The sequence below is a fragment of the Tachysurus vachellii genome, chromosome 3, assembly GCF_030014155.1.
Source record: "Tachysurus vachellii isolate PV-2020 chromosome 3, HZAU_Pvac_v1, whole genome shotgun sequence".
Classification (NCBI taxonomy): domain Eukaryota; kingdom Metazoa; phylum Chordata; class Actinopteri; order Siluriformes; family Bagridae; genus Tachysurus; species Tachysurus vachellii.
In genome coordinates this window covers 36,602,966-36,626,511 of record NC_083462.1, presented here as the reverse complement: position 1 = coordinate 36,626,511, position 23,546 = coordinate 36,602,966, and the positions used below count along the sequence as shown (strand labels likewise).

The 23,546-nt window shown below is 40.3% G+C and overlaps 6 protein-coding genes across 7 annotated transcripts in view; 5 read left to right on the top strand and 1 right to left on the bottom strand.

The window, feature by feature from the left end:
• Nucleotides 1–14,581, top strand: part of LOC132843548 (histone H2AX-like) — an 80,139-nt gene extending 65,558 nt beyond the window's left edge. The window contains exon 2 of the mRNA XM_060866963.1: nt 14,156–14,581. Coding sequence (XP_060722946.1) covers nt 14,156–14,561 — 406 coding nt within the window. The 3' untranslated portion in view covers nt 14,562–14,581. The remainder of the gene's footprint in view (nt 1–14,155) is intronic.
• LOC132843564 (histone H2B-like) overlaps nt 9,219–23,546 on the bottom strand; it is a 151,712-nt gene continuing 137,384 nt past the window's right edge. The window contains exon 2 of one of the 2 annotated variants that reach the window (XM_060866977.1): nt 9,219–9,255. In XM_060866977.1, the coding sequence (XP_060722960.1) occupies nt 9,243–9,255 (13 nt within the window). In that variant the 3' untranslated portion in view covers nt 9,219–9,242. Of the gene's footprint in view, nt 9,256–17,356; nt 17,402–23,546 lie in introns of those variants that run through there. The other variant, XM_060866978.1, reaches the window with a different exon arrangement.
• Nucleotides 12,961–13,595, top strand: LOC132843553 (histone H1-like). Its single transcript, XM_060866967.1, has one exon. The coding sequence runs from the start codon at nt 12,961–12,963 to the stop codon at nt 13,579–13,581; it is 621 nt and encodes a 206-aa protein (XP_060722950.1). The 3' UTR covers nt 13,582–13,595.
• On the top strand, nt 15,079–15,590 carry LOC132843560 (histone H3). Its single transcript, XM_060866974.1, has one exon. It carries the CDS (start codon nt 15,099–15,101, stop codon nt 15,507–15,509), a length of 411 nt encoding a protein of 136 aa, XP_060722957.1. The 5' UTR covers nt 15,079–15,098; the 3' UTR covers nt 15,510–15,590.
• On the top strand, nt 18,529–18,911 carry LOC132843571 (histone H4). Its single transcript, XM_060866985.1, has one exon. It carries the CDS (start codon nt 18,547–18,549, stop codon nt 18,856–18,858), a length of 312 nt encoding a protein of 103 aa, XP_060722968.1. The 5' UTR covers nt 18,529–18,546; the 3' UTR covers nt 18,859–18,911.
• On the top strand, nt 19,495–19,933 carry LOC132843569 (histone H2B-like). Its single transcript, XM_060866983.1, has one exon. It carries the CDS (start codon nt 19,510–19,512, stop codon nt 19,882–19,884), a length of 375 nt encoding a protein of 124 aa, XP_060722966.1. The 5' UTR covers nt 19,495–19,509; the 3' UTR covers nt 19,885–19,933.

The window sequence follows — 23,546 nt, the reverse complement described above, 5'->3', positions numbered from 1 at the left end:
GAAAAAAGAAGAAGAAAAAAAACCCAGAAAGTTTTATACTATTAAATAATCTGGTTTATTATTTTATGGAATAAAACACAAACGAATAGAGCAGAAACACCACAGACATTACTTAGAGAACCTGAGAGAAGTACAGTATGTTGTGGAAGTTCCGAGGTTAGAGAGATTTAAAGAATAAAGTATAACACTGGTAGACACGAGCAAGAGTAAAAAGGTTACACAATTTATTGTGCTCAGCTGTGCGGCAGGACCCAACACTCCACATGTAGCATGAGGGATGAAGGGCCAAGATCATTGATTACATCAAGGTTTTATAAACAGAACTCAAGAGAACAGAAGATATGTAAAAGCAAAACATCATCAATCATTGGCTCAAAATTACCTCATGCATCTCCTGACCAAGCTAATCTGACCAGGCCAAGGTCTTCTAGAGGATCTATTGGACATTGTTTATGGACAACTCGTCCCCAGTCCCTACTGCCCTTGTCATAATCTTACCAAAACCTGCTGATGACAATGTCAGTCTCTGGTCATGACGCACACAGGGTATAAGCAAAGGACAAAGCCTTATGAACATTTTAAGATTAGAAATTTCCACCACAATTCCTCCCTTTTGTCCCTGGGACAATACACAAAATTTCAATAATCATTAATCTGTAACCAAATCTACACTCTAAATAATATATGCTATTACTAATAATCAACTACTTGATCCACAGTATTATTAATCATTTGCTTAATCAGTATCACTTAATCAGTTATGAATATATTCTCATATGGCTTAGGCTAAGTTTAATCATGTATAATCTCACATAAGCATATCATTTCCCTTGTAAGGTTTTCATGAACACGTCATAAAATACATGAACTTCAGTGGACAATACACTGTTTTTGTGGGGACAGAACCCAAGCAGAAATGCAGTTAAAGGCAAAGCATTAAACATCAATCTCATTGTAACTTTTCTACAAGTCAAAAGTCTCTACTGTCCGTATTCATCTTTCACCACCACCCAGTCACCTGGTTTCAGATTGTGTAGATCTGTTTGCATCACCTTGGGCAGTGCTTCCTTCACCTGTTTATGGATTTGAGACAAAATAGAGGAAGTTTTCACAATAACACAGCATTTCATCTTCACACTGGCTCGTGGTTAATCTGGGTGTGTGTCTAGGCTCAATTTCTGTATTTTGGGTTCTGCCAAACAGTATCTCAAACGGGCTTAAATTCACTCTCCCCCTGGTTCTTGTTCTCATGTATAATAACACGATTGGGAGGGCATTTACCCATGATAGGCCTGTTTCATCACAGCATTTGGCCAATTTGTTCTTCATTGTTCCATTTTCTCGCTCTACTGCCCCTCCGCTGGCAGGGTGGTATGCACAGTGTTGTCTGAGATCTATACCTACGTACTCTCCCACCCGTCAAAGTGCTTGGTTTACAAAGGGAGTTCCATTGTCACTACTGATTTTGTCAGGGATTCCCCAACGAGGGATAATTTCAGACAGGAGTGCTTTAGCTACCGCACTTGCATCCTGTTTGGAAGTGGGGAAAGCTTCCACCCACTTAGAGAAGATATCCACTATCACCAGACAGTATTTTTTCCCTTTGCTGGGTGTCAGTTCAATGAAGTCCATCTGTAGGTGTTCAAATGGTCGCTGTGGCAGAGGATGGGTGCTTTGGGAGACTTTAACGCCTCGGCCAGTATTGTTTGTTGCACACACTATACACTTTTCACAAAAGTTCTGAGAATAGTTTGCAAAGCCCTTAGTGTGCCAGTATCTAGAGACACTGTTACACATCCCCCCTTTTGATGCATGGTCTTGCCCATGTGCCAATTTAACATAGAATGGAAACAGTTTCTTTGGCAGGAATGGTTTGTCATCTGGGCCGTACCAAACCCCATCTCTTACCACACCTCCTGTTTTCCTCCAAGTGGCTCTCTCTTCAACTGTAGATTGTGACTGAAGATCTTTGAGATCAGCTGTGGGAGTACATATTTTCAACATACACAAAGTTTCAGCATTCACAGAAATTTTCCCTGTGAAATACCCTGTGAAATAGGATCAGTTCTCCCAGTGTGTGCTTCACACTTACATACAGCAATGGATTTTGGAAGTAGGATTGCATCCAGGAGCTCAGAAATCAGGCCATTGTGCGTGATCGCTTTCCCAAATGAAGTCAGGAAACCTCTATGTTTCCACAAAGTACCAAAATCATGAACCACTCCAAATGCTTACCTACTGTCAGTATAAATAGTGACAGTCTTGTCTTTTGCCAACTTGCAAGCTGCTGTTAAAGCAACCAACTAGGCTGCCTGTGCAGAGAGATGCTCTGGTAATGGTTCTGCTTTAAGTATTTCGTGTTGTGTAACTACTGCATACCCCACGCAGTTGCGGCCTGTTTTCTGATCTCTGAAGGCTGATCCATCCACAAAAAGCTCAAGATCTGGATTCTGCAACGGCGTCTCCTGCAAATCAGACCTAGGACTGCAAATGTCATTTACAACTGCAACACAATTGTGTGGTTCTCCATCTGCTTCTGTAGGGAGAAGAGTCACAGGGTTTAGTATAGTACAGTGTTTTACTTTTACATTTGGCATGTCAAGCAAAATAGTGTGATATCTCAGCCACCGTGCTGCAGACATATGTGCTGTTTTCTGTTCCAGGAGAAGTGACACTGCATGTGGTACTAAAAGAGTTAGATCACTGTACCCCACAATATCCCTAGAAGCATTGACTGCTTTTTCAGTTGCTGCTATTGCTCTTAAACACATAGGCAGGCCTGCCACTACTGGAGCCAATTTAGCTGAGAAATAGGCTACTGGTCTTAATTTCCCCCCATGATTTTGTAGTAACACTGATGTCATACATCCATTTTTCTCATCCACTGTTTGCACAAATGGCTTATCTGGGTCTGGAATCCCTAATGTTGGGGTGGTTTGTAGAGCCATTTTTAAATCTACAAAGGCTTTTTCTGCCTCTGGTGTCCAAATCAGTGCACTGTGGGCCTGTAGGCCTTTCCCATGAACAATTGTGCTCAAGGGCGCTTCGAGTACTGCATAGTTGGGTATGAAGGTCCTGCAATAAGAACACATGCCTAAAAATTAGAGATGAGCCGGATACTCGGCTGAAACGAGTATCCGGTACGGATAAAGCACTTCTGCCGAGTACGAGTATTATACGAGTAATACGAGTCAATATCTGTGCTCGGATTGAATGAAAATCATCATTGGGTAGCTGATTGTGTCAGCGTTCTGTGATAGGCTAGTCACAGCGCCCCTCCCCTACAGTGATAGGCTAGTCACAGCGCCCCTCCCCTACACACATACAGATGTATTGTCTTGCTGTGTCTCGCTCTGCTCACTCACAGTCACATACAGAACAGCTCTCTGTCTCTCCCTCAGTCACTCGGGTTCGCGGGTCTTTTCCGTTAACGTTTAGGGTTTCTTCAGCTTTTTACTTCGGGTTGTAACGTTAATAATACGTACTTACTAACCAGTAGAGTTCTGGTAAACGTGGGTTCGTTCAGACGTGGTGCTTGCTTGGTAGAATGCGACTCGCATTGCGTCTCTGCCTGTCATCTGATATCAGATGTCCCAAGAATTTTACTTGTTGTTGTACAAACTGCAGCTTTGATAAGCTCACCTTGTGACCTTCCTTTGCTAAATGACAAAGCAACGCAACAGTGTCTTTTTCACATTGGTCTTTGGATGGCGCTGCAATCATGCAGTCGTCCATGTATTGAAGAATTGCTGACCCTGGGGTCAGAGTCAGAGATTCTAGACTGTTCTTAAGCGCTTCGTTGTAGATAGAAGGAGATTCACAATACCCCTGACACAATCTGGTAAAAGTGTACGGTTTTCCATTGAAGGAAAATGCAAACCAAAACTGGCTGTCTGGATGAACTGGTACACTGAAAAAAGCATTAGCTATGTCTACTACAGAAAACCACTTGCTGTCTGGTGGAATCTGAGACAAGATTGTGTAAGGGTTTGGCACATTTGGAGCTCTTGAAATTACTGCATCATTCACTACTATCTTGGACAAAGCGCCACTCCTCTGGTTCTCCCAGAGGCCTAATTTTTTTCACAGGGAAGATAGGTGTTCTTACTGGAGAGGTTTCACATGGCACAATCACACCAGCCTCCCGCAGTGAATTAAATACCGGTGTGATACCCTTAATGGCCTCTGGCTTTAAGGGGTACTGTGTTTTGCAAGGTCTGTAATCTGATTTAGGTGTTATCTGCACCGGTGCACAATTTTTGATTAGACATACATCATATTTCCCTGTTGCCCAAAGTTCTCTGGGAACTGCTTGTAATCGGGGGTCTTCCCCAGAAATGTGTGTCATCTGCCACATTGTTTTCAGTACATCTGTGTCTGCCTGTGGCATTATCTCAACTGTTCTGTCAACAAAAGCCATCCAGTTCAAGGGCATGCAATAGTCTTTAGTTTTCTCACTGTACAACACTGTGGGATCTGTACTGGGCTTCCAATCACCAGCTTCAACACACTTTAATGTCCATTTTCCTAAATCTTCCCACTTCTCTGTTTCACCTTTAGCTAGAGACACATGTGGGTGGGAATTCTCTATAGTGAACGGATGGGCCTTCCCCGGCTTTACATGTATTTTAGACAGACTCACTTCTGCAGTACATCTGTGATTGTCCCAATACAAATTCTTCAACAACAACTCCTCAGCTTCTTTTTGTTTTTCAGACCACTCTTGTTCATAACCTACATCTGGCCCTATGTGTGTGTGTGCTGTGCAGTGCAGATCATGTGTGTCCATGTATTGTGTGCGAGTAGGGTTAGTAATATCACAGGCCTTATCTGTGAGTGCTTGATTCACTGAATTCACAGCAGAGGTGCTGAGTTCCCACTCATACACATACAACAGAAGTCTGGGGTCCCACTTAATGCCCTGAAATTCACCTGTTTGACTTGTACACACTTTCAATCCATTTTGGTTGCTAATTAGGTTTATTCCCAATTTGCAAATCAAATCCCTGCCCATCAGATTAATAGGGCAGCATTCAGATAGCAGAAAAGAAAATGTGAATGGCTGTTGGTTAACCCCAACACACCTTAAGGGTGCTGTAAATTTTTCTTTCACGATAATCCCAGATGCTCCAACTGAATTCAGGGATCTCCCACTCATTTTTGGCCTCTCACTCAACTCATGTACTTTGATCACAGAGTTTCCTGCACCAGAAGCTACTAAAAACACAATGTCTGTCCCTTTTACATTTAATGTGTGCACTGGCATGTGCTTATAGGCATCTAAACTGTACTTTGCATGTGTGCCTTGTGGAGTATGTTTCTTCTCAAGAAAATCGCATTCAAAACTTTTTTTTTTTTTTTTTTTTTTTTCTCAAAACATTTAAGTCAGAATCAGAAGTTAGCTGAAGCGTTTCTTCATTGCAAAGCATCAAAGATTTTGACTCACCCATCCCTTCAGGACTGACCTCCTCAACCCCGACCTGAGATGCTGATTGTCATGCAGTTTCTTCGTCGCGTTTCTTAGGACATTCCCTTGCATTCAACATTCAACATAATTACATTCAAATAAAACATCCACTGTCTCCCGTTCTCCCTCTTCGGCCTCTGCCTCTGCCTCTTCCTCGATATCTCCCTCTTCCTTGATGTGTTCGAGACCCCGCCACAGCTTGCATCATTGTCAGCTGGACTCTGTGTGTTTGTGCTTCTTTCTTCTTTTCCTGCTCCTAATTGTGTTGTGCAAACAGTTTCTCCGCATGTAGAGCATGTCGTTCGATGAGGCTCAGTTTTCCAGTGTCCCATGTTATGCATAGGTTTTTCACCTTGTCAGTTATTTCTGGAATCAGTCCATTCATGAAGCTGTTTCTCAAGTGCTCCTCGTATGCTGTCACTGCCCCCTCACTCATATCAGGTGGGGAGTGAGGCCGCTGTGCGCATTGTGTATGTCAATGAGGCGATGGAGATATTGCGCAACGTTTTCGACCGTCCTCTTGTTTGCAATCTTGTTTCCATCTTCGCTGGGAAAGCTTCACGTAATTCCATTATGAAATTAGAGTACGCCGCATTCCTCGAGTTTGCATGATCTGGATGCCTCATGCACAGATTCTCATCCGGCCATACATACTTGATTTGCATTATGTCAGCTGCTAGTTTTCTTCCCAGCAGGCGCCTCAGTTCAAGTGAGGTGGGACGAAATTCCTTGCAAAAACGTTCCAACTCCACACAGAACTTTTGTCCCCCGCCTTCTCTTGGGTCAGGGAGGTGCTCATGGGCATGTTCAATGTCCTTTAGTGTCCAGGGACGGTGTACTAGCATGGGGTCTCCATCTGGTCCAGCTACTTCCACCATGGGCATTGTAATCAAACTCTGAATTTGCTCTTTGACCTCTGAAGTCGAAGCCTTTTCTTCAATTGGTCCAGGATCAGCATTCTCCTTCTGCTTATCCCTCTGACGTGTGCGATCCGCGATCGGCGGGGAGGGTGGAGGGAGTGGGCACTCCTTCACGTTTTCCGTGGGTGGACTCTTTGTTTCTGGTTCCGTGTGGTGTTTTCCCACCAGCGCTGGCTCTGATCTTTCACCCAGGTGTCTCGTTTGGTCTTAAAACGCACTGCTGCCACCAGCGAAAATGCAGCAAACAGTAAATGCTGTTTTTTGTAGCAACCGCATACACCAAAGCGTGTGACATGTCAATTACCCTGGAAATGAGGTAAAATATATTTGCATATTGGGCGGGAGTGGAAATATCGGGTTGATATCCGATTCGCCAAGGCGCATTTATATGGCCTAATGTAAATGGAACAGTTTTAACAAATCAGATAGCTATCGGATCAGAGAAAACACATATAGTGACCGGGTGTAAAAAGGCCCTAAAAAAAAAAAAAGGAAAAAAAAATGTGCATGTGTCCAAATATATATGGACCTAACTGTATATGAAAACTGTACTCTACTTCTAAAGATTATCAGTCAAGAACTAAATGTATTGTTGCAATTTTGAAATTTGGCAAACAACATATAAGATCAAATAGTATTCATAACAGTAAGTTTTAATTATGTCATTTATTGCTTTTATATTAGTTTTCTTGTTGTTGTTGTTGTTGTTGTTGTTGTTGTTGTTGTTGATAGTAGTAGAAGCAATATTCTAAAATGTGCAAATGTAGCACTGGGTTAAACAAACAACAACAAAATAAATAATAATAATATAATAAAAAAATAATAAATAATACTACTAATAATAACAACAACAATAACAATAATAATAATAATAATAATAATAATAATAATAAGAAGAAGAAGAAGAAGAAGAAGAAGAAGAAGAAGAAGAAGAAGAATAGTAACCTTCAACTATATGTAACCATTGTGATTTTTTTTTTCTTTTTAATCACAATTCTGGAGAAGCACAATGTCTACATGGTTTGACATGCTCTTTATCACTATTATAATTATGTTTCATTTTAACTTGACTAAACCTATTCACTCAGTTCCATTTCACTCGGTTTCTTTACACTGTATCACTAAAACTCTGGGTCCACCAAAAAGTTCCCCTCAGATGTGACAAATTCAGAAAATGAATGTCCTTGGTCTGGTCATATATTGGGTTTGACTGAAGATCATATTCAGAATATTTGAAAATATCCTAAAATGATTTTCACATGCGGTGTATACATTTTACACTGTGTTTTTTGCTTTCTTTGTTTGGCCACATCATTATCACAATTTTATACAGACATCCATTAAATCCAGCTCAGTATGAGCTTGGATATTATATTACCCTAGGTACAATAGATTATCTGTATAGTTACACAAAATTATAGCAATGATGTCTTTTTGTGAATAATGTGAATAATCTCTTGTGTTTTATTTTATTTAAGTTATTATTCCATATCTTCTGATGCTATACACGTAAACTGAACATTATTATTCACTGTTAATTTTACATTCTTGAATTGCTGATGTCTAGCTTAGTGTGTGTGTGTGTGTGTGTGTGTGTGTGTGTGTGTGTGTGTGTGTGTGTGAGAATGCTCAGGTTGTACAAGGGGTACCCTGCCTGTGGCCTGAGATGCTGGGATAGGCTCCTATCCTCCTGTGACTTTACAGAGGTTAAGGCATTTTGGAAAATTGATGGATGATGAATGGATGGACTGAAATTATTTAATAAAAATGTTGCAGTGCTCTGACTACTATGGTGTGTAACTTCAACACTGTATACATTTTGATGACAACTAAAACATTAAAGTATAACAAAAGATGCATTAATTTTTAACACTGTTAACTAAGTATTAGAATGGTTTTATACTATTGGGGCAGTTTAGAGATATAACTGTGTTAGATAAACATTCTGTGAAGATGTTGATCTATATCAGTTTTACTGATGCTGGTAACGTGCTGGTAACATCACATGGATGTAGTCAGATTTACTTTTAAAGTATTAAATATTGTACAGTAATGTCATACGTTGTTGACGTGAAATGTTCTGCACACTAATGTTGAGGATGAAAGTTTACTGAAAGAGAGCAGTAACAGATGCAGCACATTCACTTACTGAGGTCAGATGTCGCCATCTAGTGGATGTGTGTCGCAAGGAAAATGTCAGTGTTCTGAGATATAAAGTCTAAGGGCCATTTTACACCTGGTCACTTCATGTGTTGTCTCTGATCCGATAGCTGTCTGATTTGTTAAAACTGTTCCATTTACATTAGGCCACATAAATGTGTTTTGGCGAATCGGATATCAATCCGATCTTTTTACTCCCGCCCAAAAGGCAAATATATTTTATCTCATTTCCGGGGTAATTGAAATGGAACACGTTTTGGTGTATGCGGTTGCTACAAAAAACAGCACTTACTGTTTGCTGCAGTTTTGCTGGCAGCAGCAGTGCGTTTTAAGATCCAATGAGACACCTGGATGAAAGATCGGAGCCAGCACTGGTGGGAAAATATGTTTGTTTCTGGCGCGATGCACGACTTGCGAGTCACCTGCGAGTGACATACCTCTGTTTGGGAGGAGTATAGCGCTGATGTATGTGGCTTGAACAACCACATGCATTTACACCTGTCCAGTTTCATCTGAAATGCGTCCCAGACCACCTCCTGAAGTGGCTTGAACCATCGGATTTATATCCGTCTCAAAACCGTTTCGGAGGGCATTTAGACCTGGTCTTTTTACCATCGGATAGCTATCTGATCACAGAAACGCATGAAGTGACCAGGTGTAAAAAAACCTAAGATATAAGTCTTAAGTCCTGAACTTCATACCAGGTGACTGTGGATCAGCAGAACAAACATGGGGATGTTAGGATAAGAATAAGGACAGAATAAGACTTTTATGACTAAATCATGTATTTTCGATTTTTTTAAAAAATGTTTTCTTACGTTAGACTTAAACCCAGCAAGAATGTTAAACTGAACATAGACAGCATTTAAAAATGTTATACATTAGAGTTATAGTGACTGTCAGTAAATTCATTATATTTGTTCATTGGTTATTGAATGTGATTTTTATTAAATATAAATCAACACCAGACCCTATGATGTTTAATGCTAATTTTAAGGGTGAAAAAAAAACAAAAAAACAACCACAAAAAGAAAATCTCCCCAAAGGACTTCACTATTATATAAAAAGACACTAAAGAAGCAGCGCTCCTGAGTAGAGGCCAGGTAAAGGACAAAAGATCAATCTGTTCCTTCCCAAGAATAATCACCATGCTCAATTACATACACTCTAAAAAACGATTCGTTGGCTGAACAACCATTACTTTTAAAAATAAATAAACTAAACACAAATAACAAAGTAATTTTAACTTTCCAACCTCTACTTAGCATATATAGTGTCTGTAACATAAATATATAAGTTACAAGGTGAACCTAAATGTATGCATAAATATAATGAAAAAACATAAGTCACGTCAACTAGTATTAAAATTGCATCAAAACTAAGTAATTATAACATAATATTTTAAGTTTGACTGTGAGCCACGTGATATGCAAATCTGGAAAAAACTGGAGCCATTTTGTGACGCACATGTGAAGACGGTGGAAAGAGGTAAGCTTAACTTTCAATAAACTAAGCAAAATATTCGATTTTGAGGTTTTGAAATTAATAAACACTTGTTTGTAGTGTTAGATGAAGATATTTTCTGAAACGCAAAGAGACGAAGACGCTGAAAAGAGGTAAGATTTGTCGTTTTAACGTACATTCGTTTATTTGTGTTTGCGTTTGTGGTCAAGAAAGAAACTTTTTTAAATTGAATTTCTGAATTGCTACGAATTTAGCTTCAACAATTAGAAACGTGTTACTTGAATACTTATGAAAGTCCAGTTTGTACAAGTAAGTTATTGTATGAAAGGAGGAACGAGTGTGCACGCGATTGTCCGCCTAAAAGCAGTGTGCCTCCATCGAATGAATGTTCTAGTGGTTAATTTGTTTATTTCAGAGGTATATGACCATGCATCGCGTTGGCATGTTTGCATTAAGATAAGGGCGAATTCTGACGAATCTGTTCCCGCCCTGCTCCGTGTAACGCTTTGCAGTTCTTTGTTCAATTACCACCTTGGCTTGAAACTTAACTTTTCTTATAATAAAGAGAAACTTCTACGCATGCGTAAATGCGGAGCAGAAGGGCGTGACACGCTTCCGACATCCACTGGTCTCAGCATAGCACATTATGCAAAAACGTGATCTATTAATATCTTTAAATAACAGTATTGATAAATTACCAGTATATGAGTATTTTGCCAAAAAAAGGTGATGCGTCATTAGTATATACAATCTTTTACTGAAAAGGTCTATGCTAGTAAGACTCTGCAATGTCTTGCCTATTCATACTAAATATAAAACTTTTTTCTCTTTCTAGCTCAGAGCAAGAAAGTGTTGCAAAGGGGGCAGCATCAAGGAAGTGTCCTGTTTGTTTTTTTGTTCAAAATTTGTTAATTTGACACATTTGTTGTACATTCATGATGTGTGGTTTTAGGCTTCACCATTGTATTGCAGCCTGTTTCAAAAAATAAAGTGAAATGCTTTATTTTGTGTAATTTGCATGTGTAATTTATTTTAGTGAAGTGACATGGTGACCCATACTAGGAATTTGTGCTCTGCGTTTAACCCATTCAAGCAGCAGTGCAGTATGCAGACCAATAGCTGATGATCTAAAATAACTTAAAATTTTACATTGGTTCAACTCAATTAATTATCTTTTTTAACATAAATGAGCTTAAATTTTAAGTTAACTTAACTTGCAGTTACTTAGCAGATTCTACCATGTTACTTATATTTTTAAGTAAACAATGTTGAGTGTACCCAAAAATGTAAGTACATATAACAACAGTTTTCTTGTTAATTTTAAGTAATTTTTTTCCAAGTTGGGTTTACTTAAAAAGTGTGATGCAAAAATGGTGCATACATATTTTAAGTAAATCCAACACATCATTTTTTAGAGTGTAGAATTTGTATTAGTATCATTCACTGAAAGTGGACAATTTATTAATACACAATTAATTATATATAATGATGTCATATCTATTAATATATGGAAATCATGAAAATTTAGGAGGGGGAAAGCAGCTATTACTTATTACTTTAGCTTATTACTTTAATGATCCAAATGACAAGAAATTACAGACAGAACATGAGGATTCAGGACACAAAGGGACATGGGAGCTAGACTCACAAAGGTAGGAGAACATGGACAGTGTAAAGAAATGAACAGAATTAAAAACAGAGTCTCGTGTAGTCTGTTTTTTTTTTTTTATTTAGATTTTTATCTAAATAAATTGACAGCAAAGAAAAACTAGCTGCATGCCCTAATCTAAACTAACTAATAGTACAGCGGGTGGCACCGGGACTCTTAGTTCTACATCAGGGTCTCTCTTTTGTCCATTTATTTATATGAATGAACTGATAAACAGTGAACTTTGTCAATTCAGGTGGATTACAGACTTTAACATAAACTGTGAGTAAACATTTGAAGTGACGTTTCGTATAAGAGCTCGTTCTGAGCTGAGATCTACTGATTTTTTTATGTGAATGTTAGAAGGTGAAAATTTGAAATGATTTCTTGAAAAAAAATTCAATTCATTTTGAAGATTAATAAGGAATTTGTGAAAAGTTTATTCTTTTTATTCATTTAATGTTGTAAATTATTTTTTAACTACTTTCATGTAATTGATCACTCAAAAAGAGGTAATAATTAATTAATTAAAAAAAGTGTTTAATTTCTTTATCACTAGCTGAAGTTTTATTGAGAGCTGTCAGGGAGAAGGGCATCTCACAGACAGAGTCAGACAGACAGACAGACAGATAGAGAGATTGCGCCAGGCCAGAGTGTGGAAGACCAGATCATGACAAAGGTACAACAAACAGAGAAACAAACAAACAGAAACAAAGACACACGCAAATGGACACCCACAACTCGCACTGTCTGTCTGTCTGTAGTATACATGTGCTTTACGCAGCACAAACGGAGCTCCGTTATAATTATTACACACAACACTCAGTCGATACAAATACATCAGTGTCATTCACAAGGTTCTCCCACAACTCAGTAAACATGACTTACAAGCCCCGTGCCTCTTTTTGTCTGGTTTTTACACGCCACATCGCCCCAAATGCGCCGCAAGCCGGAGCGAGCCCCAGACGCGCCGTACACTTTTGTGCTCGCTGCCCGACATTGTCCTTTTTCCCGAGACCCGACGCGAGCTCGTAGCGAGCCCCAAAGTCCCTGCTCAACAAACCTGTTGCTGAACGCTCGAGATCTTGTCTGCGGCGTCGTATTTTCGCCGAGAAACGCCGTGAGAAAACACACTTGTCACTGTGTCTCGGAAGCGCAGTCATTCAGCCACGGCCGGGTTGAGTCTACAACGTTCTCATGCTTACTTTTAAGCCCAGCCCCCCGGTCGAGAGGAGGAAGGTTCCTGTGTTACACAGCGTACAGCGGTACACTCGTTTATTCTACTATTAGCGCCGAGAGAGATGGCTGAAGTCGCTCCCGCTCCCGCCGCCGCGCCGGCCAAAGCGCCCAAGAAGAAGGCAGCTTCGAGGGCCAAGAAAACAGGCCCTAGCGTCGGCGAGCTCATCGTCAAGGCGGTTTCCTCGTCCAAGGAGAGGAGCGGCGTGTCTCTTGCCGCCCTGAAGAAAGCTTTGGCTGCCGGCGGATACGACGTGGAGAAGAACAACTCTCGCGTCAAGCTCGCCGTCAAGGGCCTCGTTACTAAAGGCACTCTGGTGCAGACCAAAGGGACCGGCGCGTCTGGATCTTTCAAGCTGAACAAGAAGCAGACCGAAGTTAAGAAGCCCGCAAAGAAAGCCGCGCCCAAAGCGACAAAGGCGGCCGCCAAAAAGCCCGCCGCGGCTAAGAAGCCCAAGAAAGTAGCGGCCAAGAAACCCGCAGCCAAGAAGTCTCCCAAGAAGACGAAGAAGCCCGTCGCTGCCGTCAAGAAAGCCACCAAAAGCCCCAAGAAGGCCAAAAAGCCGGCGACCCCCAAGAAAGCAGCCAAGAGCCCCAAGAGGGCCAAAAAGCCGCCGACCCCCAAGAAGGTAAAGGCTGTAAAGCCCAAAGCGGCGAAGGCCAAAAAGGCTCCCAAGAAGAAGTAAACTTGTTTCTCATGTTTTTTTTTACTCCTCAAACGGCTCTTTTCAGAGCCACCCATATTTTCTCTTAAAGCGCTGTTTCCTATTCTGATAAACAAAATGATGACTTTAGTGGATTCTGTACCGAGTGTTTAGGCAGCTACAGAGTTGTACATTCACCTTCACATAAACGTATGAACAACTAGGGACAATTGGACAGTTTACATTTTAAATCCATGTGCATTTGTCTTTACTCTCTTCTGTACTAATATATGCTTTATAGATATAAAACCAGTGAATAATCAAGATACTGATCATAAATCAGTTTACAAAATATTTTCTCTCTACAATGATATGCATTTAGTCATTTTTTTATTTTAATTTCATTCATTTTCTCTCTCTCTCACACACGCACACACACACGGGAGTGGGAGGGGCGTGGGGCGTACAATGGAATGATGGACTGACCCTGGAATTCTACGGCGTGTCTCGGATTGGTTCTTCCGTCACAAGTATCTTAGCCAATAAGAGAGTTGACGTGATGGTTATATCACAGAGTGCTAGAAGAACAGCGCTGTTATTTCGGTATTGTTCTTAGAACGTATCTGAGCTACAAGATGAGCGGAAGAGGCAAAACCGGCGGTAAAACTAGGGCTAAGGCCAAGACTCGCTCATCCAGGGCCGGTCTGCAGTTCCCCGTGGGCCGTGTGCACAGGCTTCTGCGTAAAGGTAATTACGCCGAGCGCGTCGGTGCCGGCGCTCCGGTTTACTTGGCCGCCGTGCTCGAGTATCTGACCGCTGAGATCCTCGAGTTGGCTGGCAACGCCGCCCGTGACAACAAGAAGACCCGTATCATTCCCCGCCATCTGCAGCTCGCTGTGCGTAACGACGAGGAGCTGAACAAACTGCTCGGAGGCGTGACCATCGCTCAGGGAGGTGTACTGCCCAACATTCAGGCCGTGCTGCTGCCCAAGAAGACCGAGAAGGCCGTCAAGACCAAGTAAACTCGCTCAGCGCTGCGTTTCTCACCCCCCAAAAAGGCTCTTTTAAGAGCCACCCACTTTTACTGGAAAAGTGCAATTTCATCCTGGTTTTTATTAATGCTGTGAGCGTGAACATTATAAAGACAATTCCCCAAATAAGTGTTAAAATAAGTGTAAAATCTACCATTAATAATAACTGGTCTTGTTTAAAGATGGATGACAGATAATAATAATAATAATTGATGATGATGATAATAATAAATAATGAAGCCTGCTCTTTAAATGACAGAAAGAGACAGTAGGTTGCTGACAGAAAACAAAAGCGCTGTGCTACTGAGAGCGCCAGTAAAAATAGGGGCGGGCGGTTTGGGTATCGAACTGTGTCCGTGACAGAGAACGGTCCAATAGTCATCAGGTGACGTAACGCGTTCTATCCAATGGCAGACGTGTGCTTTCAATCCGCCCAATGAGAACAGGGCGGCGTTAGGGCTTAAAAAGACAGCGTTCAGCAGCGCCGTTTATTGTGCTTTTTCTCCGTGAAGTTCACAGCTCGACGCCATGGCAAGAACCAAGCAGACCGCCCGTAAGTCCACTGGTGGCAAAGCGCCCAGGAAGCAGCTCGCCACTAAGGCTGCTCGCAAGAGCGCCCCGGCTACCGGCGGCGTGAAGAAGCCTCACCGTTACAGGCCCGGCACCGTGGCTCTGAGGGAGATCCGCCGTTATCAGAAGTCTACTGAGCTGCTTATCCGTAAGCTGCCCTTCCAGCGCCTGGTGAGAGAAATCGCTCAGGATTTCAAGACCGACTTGCGTTTCCAGAGCTCGGCCGTCATGGCCTTGCAGGAGGCTAGCGAGGCGTACCTGGTCGGTCTGTTCGAGGACACCAACCTGTGCGCCATTCACGCCAAGAGGGTGACCATCATGCCTAAGGACATTCAGCTGGCCCGCCGTATTCGCGGAGAGCGCGCTTAAACCTCAATTCTGTCTAATGTACACAAAGGCTCTTTTAAGAGCCACCACATTCTCTCTGATAAATGAGCACTTCTTCATATCTGTGTGTGTGTGTGTGTGTGAGCTCAGAGTTTGTCGTATAAAGGTGTGTGTGTGTGTGTGTGGAAAATATATAATCACTTGTATGTAAATATGAATCTGCTTAATAGAAATTATTTACAGACAGAGAGTACAGAGTGTTAGGAATATTGTGTTTAGGGATAAGAAGAGTAATTGATAAATTAATACACATTTTATTTGTATAGTGCTTTTAGCAATGGATGTTGTCTCAAAGCAGCTTTACAGAACATGAACACAACATAGTTATATAGAGATTAATATAAAACAAAAACTCAAGGTTAGTATTAGAATCATATTTAAATGTGTTTGTATTTAGTCTGAGCAAAAAATCTGAGCACATCACTCCAGTCCTCAGGTCCTTACACTGGCTTCCAGTTACATTTAGAATAGATTTTAAAGTATTGTTACTCGTTTATAAATCACTTCATGGCTTAGGACCGAAATACATTACAGGTATGCTAACTGAATATAAACCAAGCAGACTACTCAGATCATTAGGATCAGGTCAGTTAAACATACCAAGGGTTCACGCAAAACAAAGTGCGTCAGCATTTAGTTATTATGCCACCTATAGCTGGAATCAGCTTCCAGAAGAGATCAGATGTGCTTCAACAGTAGACACTTTTAAATCAAGATTAAAAACACATTTGTTTAACTGCGCATTTACTAAATGAGCACTGTGCTGCTTCACACTGACTGCACTTTTTAATCCAAATTACTTTTACTCCTGTTTTATTCTTTTTAACATATTTTAAACTTGAGTTTTTATTGAAATCACATTTATTTTCTTTAATTGTTCTTTGTTTTTATTATGATTTTATCGTATGTCTCTTATTTTTACATATATATATATATATATATATATATATATATATATATATATATTTTTTTTTTTTTCTTATAAATTGTTTTCTAATTTCTATGTAAAGCACTTTGAATGACCTCTGTGTATGAAATGTGCTAAACAAATAAACTTGCCTTGCCTTGCCTTATTCCTAATGAACAAGCCTGAGGTGACACCCCTGAGGTGAAGCGGTGGTTTTAGTAGTAAATTGTATTATTTTTTTTTCCCCCTTTACCCAGTGCTACATTTGCACATTTTAGAATATTGCTTCTACTACTACTTCTAACAAAAACAACAAGAAGAAAACTAAAATAAAAGCAATAAAGTACATAATTAAAACCGCACTGTTATGAATACTATTTGATCTTATATGTTGTTGGCCAAGTGTCAAAATTGCAACAATACATTTAGTTCTTGACTGATAATCTTTAGAAGTAGAGTACAATTTTCATACACAGTTAGGTCCATATATATTTGGTCCAAAAGTAATTGGACAGTTGAATCAAAAGCTGTTTCATGTACCAGTGTAGGCTATTCCTTCATTATTTCTTCATCAATTAAGCAGGTGACAAGTCTGGAGTTGATTCTAAGTGTGGTATTTGCACTTGGAATCTGTTGCTGTGAACCTACATCATGCCTTCTAAGGAGCTCTCCATGCAAGTCAAACAGGCCATCATTAGGCTTCATAAACAAAACAAATCCATCAGAGAGCTAGCAGGAACATTAGGAGTGGTACATTCTGAGAAAAAATAGAATGCAATGGTGAGCTCAGCAAAATAAAAGAGGCCTGGCCGTCCACGGAAGACAACAGTAAATGAATAAAGGCAGAAAGACTCACGAACAAACATTGACTGAAGACAGCTGCAGTTAAGGCCTGGCAAAGCATCAGAAAGGAAGAAACCCAGTCTCTGGTGATGTCCATGGGCTCCAGACTTCAGGCAGTCATTGCCTGAAAAGGATTTTCAACAAAATATTAAAAATTACCATTTTATTTATGATTATATTCATTCGTCCAATTACATTCTGAATCTTGATTAACCCTTTGTTTGAATACGGCATGTCACAGTGATTAATAACCAATTTTTATGTTGGTTTCCAGATTCTGGCAGTCACACACAACTATCAGAATCACACTTCATTGCTCTGCTTTCAGTACAATAGAGTGTACAGTGTATCAGACTCTGTTGTTCAGCTGTTGCCTTGTTTATCTATAACAAACGGAGTCTACTTTTATACATGTAATCTAACATAGCTGTTCAAGTGATCACATTTACAGTGAGTCCTGTGTCTAGACGGTGTCGACTAAATATTTCAACTAGAACGGTGACGTTTTGTTTTGACCCACGTTTGATATTTGAATTTTGACTTCATTGAGCTTTCTTTGTGAATGACACTGAGTTTTAGAATGAGATTAGTGTTGGAGACAATATAGCTCATTTAGACTATAAACCTTATAGATTCTGTAATATTTTGCGTTTTACAGCTGATAAAATGCCTCCTGAATGTTGTCTTTACATTCCTTTCTGTGTTGCTTGTAATCTACTATCAGGGTTAAACATGGGCTCGGTTTATAATGTACCCAGAAGAACTGGGAACACCGGGCCTCCTAGTAGTGGACCTAGGAGTATAGAATACAGTTCTCTAGCCACAGATGTGCTCAAATGGATGTTTTACATCTAAACAGTGCAGGTTAATGTTGTACAACCACATAGTGCTGTTACTAACCTCAATACATTGCTGGGTGTTGGTCTGTATATTTTTATTGAAATACTCACTTTGTATAACTTGGGTTAAATTCTACTACTACTACTACTACTACTAAGACTTATAACAACAACAATAATAAGAAGAAGAATAATAATAATAAGAAGAAGAATAATCATTGTGTGTACAGAGAGGTTGCAGCAGAAAAATACACTAGTAAGTTAAAAGCTGTGGCTTTCTCTTTGTTTATGAATGGGTTCTATTGTGTGAGCGCTGGTCTTAGACCCGCCTCCGCGCCTGTTCTCAACTGGGTCCAGGAGAAGGCGGATAAATATTCGGCCTCGCTCTGGTGTATTTTATTGAGCGGCTTCACTTCGAGAGAGCAGCATCATGTCTGGTAGAGGTAAAGGCGGTAAGGGACTCGGCAAAGGGGGCGCAAAGCGTCATCGTAAGGTTCTTCGCGATAACATCCAGGGAATCACCAAGCCGGCTATTCGCCGTCTGGCTCGCCGTGGCGGTGTTAAGCGTATTTCCGGCCTGATTTACGAAGAGACTCGCGGTGTGCTCAAAGTCTTCTTGGAGAACGTCATCCGCGACGCCGTCACCTACACCGAGCACGCCAAAAGAAAGACCGTCACCGCCATGGATGTGGTGTACGCCCTGAAACGCCAGGGACGCACTCTGTACGGCTTCGGCGGATAAACGTTCAACACCGAACCACGTCAACACAACGGCTCTTTTAAGAGCCACCCAAATATCCACAAAGAGATTTTCCTTCTTTACTGTGTGCGTGTTTTGGGGGAAAGACGCAAATGACGTCAAAAAGCCTTATAAAGCAATATCCGATATATATTTAGATAACAGCTACTCTTTAGTGCAATATTATGTAAGTTAATTTATTTGATATACCTCTCTATTTCTCTTTTTTCATCGCGTCTGTGTATGATGCAAATGACATCAAAAGCCGTTTTTTTTAATAATAGACGCTATTAAGCACAGTATTACACAAGTCAATTGATGCGTCTTGATTTTACTCTTTTTCTTTCATAGTGTGTGTGAGAAACGCGTGTAAAGTTTGGTGGTAGAAACAAGATTTTTTCCCCCTTTTCTTTTGTCATAAAGCACAAAGTTGAGTGTAAACCGGCGGGAGGAGAAGAAAGCATAGAGGGGACAGTGGGGAGGAGTAAGTGTGTAGGAGGAGCGGGAGGAGGCGCTCCGCGTCAGGAGCTTTGGGATTATGACCAATAACACACGTTTGTTCTCTTGCGCCTAATTACAATGTCAGACTGTAAATAGACCAGCGGCTAGGTGGGTGTTACTCAATCTCTCGCAGTTCACTCGAACAACAACAGCATGCCTGAACCAGCTAAGACCGCGCCCAAGAAGGGATCCAAGAAAGCCGTGACCAAGACTGCGGCTAAAGGCGGCAAGAAGCGCAGAAAGACCAGGAAGGAGAGTTACGCCATCTACGTGTACAAAGTCCTGAAGCAGGTGCACCCTGATACCGGCATCTCCTCTAAGGCCATGGGCATCATGAACTCGTTCGTCAACGACATTTTTGAGCGCATCGCCGGTGAGTCTTCTCGTCTGGCTCACTACAACAAGCGCTCCACCATCACCTCTAGGGAGATCCAGACTGCCGTGCGTCTGTTGCTTCCCGGAGAGTTGGCCAAGCACGCCGTGTCTGAGGGCACAAAGGCCGTCACCAAGTACACCAGCTCCAAGTAAAGCGCCTTACCGCCGTCTTTATCAACACAAAGGCTCTTTTAAGAGCCACCCCCTTTTTCATACAACGTGCAAATCTCCTTTTTGCGTGAGAGTGACACACACACACACACACACACACACACACACACACACACACGCACGCGCGCCATTATTCTTTTTTTTACGTATGTATTCCATCAGTGCTTCTGTGTTTTAATGTGTGATTACAATTAAATGCTTTGCTGCCGGTCTTGCGGGTTTTTTTTTTTTTTTTTTCCTTCTTAAATTTATTGCAAGATTTCAAATAACGTTTTATAAAAAGCTTATTCACAAGTACATCATGTGTTTTACAATCATACATTTGAATACAAAAATATTAAATTCTTGATTAATGAGCTATTTCCAGTTTTTATTTAATATTATTTCTCTCCCCAGTTGTGTTCAGCACACTTTCTGTTTGTAATTGTTAAGCCTAATACTTTCACCTCTTCTTTGCTTTGGGTCTTCTCTTTTGTTTTGATTCAGTTTAGCTCCAGATATTTCTTTATATTTCTTGAAATGTTCCATTATCACCTTTAATTAAAAGTGTATATTAATTAAAATTGTTATATCATCAGCATAAACTGTAACCTTAACCACTCTTCCTGCTGTTGTTTTTACACCTTGTATTCTTTCATCATGTTTGATTTTGTGTAAGATTGGTCTAATTGCAGTCGTATTAGTACTATCAGTATTAGCAGTAATAGTAAATAAATAAAAATGAGCTAATAAATTATTACTACTGCTACTACTTCTACTGTAGGAGCCATGTTAAGTGTATGTCATGTGACCATGGGATAATGGGGGCGTTAGTAATTACGCAAGGTATAAACACCTGTGTGTAGCTCTGGAAGCATGGGGTGAGTGTAGGAGCACATATTTTTGGTGACCGTATAATCACGGTATAAGAATAATATATTCATTGAGAAGCAGTATTGTTGAACTTAAATAAATTACTGTTTTACACATTGCTATATAGAAACAATCTTTCAAATGGATGGAGAATAAAAACCAAATTGCAAGGATGATTAACGTGTCAGTATTTTATTGCTCCCCACTCAGCTCCTTGGCGGTTTTAAGATCTTTGTGCCGCTACAATTAAGTCAACCAAAAAATGTATGTTTTGGACATTATGCACGGAACGATTCAATGCAGAGGCCTGCGCGCTTTGACTGAGCACATCGAGGAAGCGTTGCATCGATAGTTTTGATTGGAAAAGCTCTGCCTGTTTTAATGGAAACAGTTGCATGCTTGGACAACAGGAATAATAGGACCAGCCTTGTTCAATGTTTACCATCGTCTCACTGGTAGGACAAGGGTTACAATATTAATGCTTGTGTGTTGCGGATTAAGTTTGGTATAAGTGGCTGTTTAGCATGCAACCGCCACTGTTGTGTTTGGCTTTAAATCGCAGTTGCTGTTGCCGTTTTGGATCTCAATTCGGACTGCTATGTTTTCTTGAATATACGATTGAAGAAACATTTTGGATTGTTTTGGATTGTTTGCTTGTTATGGATGCGTTCATCATGAGTGAGTCTGAAACAGATGCGGAAACTGAACAGGAGAAATGCAAGCAAAAAAAAGTTCAGCTTACCGCAAAGGCTTTGTCTAATAAAATTGAACAACTTCAGAAAGACCGAAAGAGAAATGTCAACATGATTAAAGGTTCAATACCAACCATCAAAAAGCTCATGTCGAGTAATGAGAATGTTTCAATGGTACGGTCTGAACTTGAACGCTTGACGCAATTGTTTAAAGAGACAATTAAACTTCATGATTCACCGATTCCATTATTGCCAAGTGATGAGCAAACTAATCAGAATGACTGGTTTTCAAGTATACAGTGATGTGTTCATAAAAAACACAACGCAATGGTTAAATGGAATTGAGAACTTAAATGATAAAACCAAAAATCAACAGCTGCAATTTGCTGAAAGCCAACGTTCTTCGAATGATTCAAAAACTCAGAACAAGTCTCAAAGTCTCTTCTGCATGCATTAAAGCAGAGGCTGATCTAGCATCTCTGTTGGTACGTCAAAATTTCATGAAAGAAAAGCATGCAATTGAAGAAAATGAGCAAAGTCTAAGGAAACAAAAGGAGGATTTTGAGTTACAAATGGAAATTGCTGCAGCTATGGCAAAAGTGAAAGTGCTTAAAGGCTCAAGTGTATGCTCTGCTAAAAGTGATGTGACTCAGCGGTCTGATGGAATGAATTCTTACTTTGATAAAGGACAACAGACAACACAGACTTAACGTTGGTGCAGATTCGTTTATTCCCACAAATATGACACGACACAACGTTTATGGTAATTCAGGTGCCAAGGCTAAGATGGGAAATGTTTTTCAGGCTGTCTATTCTCAGACTATCCCAAATTCAGGTCAAACAACTCAGAGTGGTCTTGGGAACATTAATGTTCCGCATGGAAACAGTCCCAACACTGATTCAAGATCTACTAATACAAGACTTAATGATCAAGTTCTCCATATTATGGATAAACAAAATTAAATTACATCTTTGCTGATTCAACAACAGTGTTTGTCATCTTTGCCAAAAAAGGGAAATTCAAGTGTTTGACGGAAATCCTCTGCATTTCCATGCCTTTATGAAATCCTTTGAAAGCGGAGTGGAGTGCAAAAGTAGCCACCCTGATGATTGCTTATACTTTCTTGAACACTATTCTTATTTCTTGAACACCAGGGGTCATCCAAGAGAGATTGTAAGAAGTTGTCTGCATATGTCTGCTGATCGTGGTTATTTACAGTAAGAGCCAAGTCTTTACTATAAGTGCATTTTGGTGACCAGTATAAAACTGCATCAGCTTATATGGCAAAAGTTCTCTCATGGCCAAATATTAAAAGTGAAGGTATCAAAGCTTTACAAGATTATGGTCTATTTTTAAGAAGTTGTTGTAATTGCATGGAAATGTTAAGACCTTCTAGGGGTCAATCGCAACAGAATGGGTAAATGAATGTCTTTATACAGAGATGTTATAATTCACAATCATTTATTCAAGGATTGACAAGGAGTTTTAGGCTTTAGGGGAGGACAAGGCCAAAATAACAAGCAGAACAATGTTACACAAACACCTCTCTTACTAAACTGAAAATTGAAAGAAACTAAAATAAAATACATTACTTCTTACCTAACTCCCTCTTACAAAAACAAAATAATAAAAGGTTTCCAAAATAACTGGCGTCGCTCCCCCTACATACCTTATCACCATGTTATAGGCAAAGGTGTATAATTAAATCGGGTGGCTAACAAGTCAAAAACAGAGTCCGTAATCGTATATCAGGCATGGGTCAAGCACAAACAAATCAATCGGTTGAAATAATAAACAAACCAAGACAAAACAAAACTCACAGGCTAGGAACACACTAGGAACACAAACTTTCTCTCTAAGATGAGACAATCACAAATTACTGGAATGGGTCAAACATACAGAGAATATAACAGCCATATTCACAATGCAATACAAACACAGCAACCACAGTCGCACCAAAGGCAAAGAGCTAAAGCAAAAGCAACGTCTAATCAGGGATCCAGGCAGTCCTTTTATTTGGAACAGGTGGAGATGACAACCAATCGGAGCCTTACTCCTATTAACTCCGGAACCGCTTTCCTGAAACACATGACAGGTAC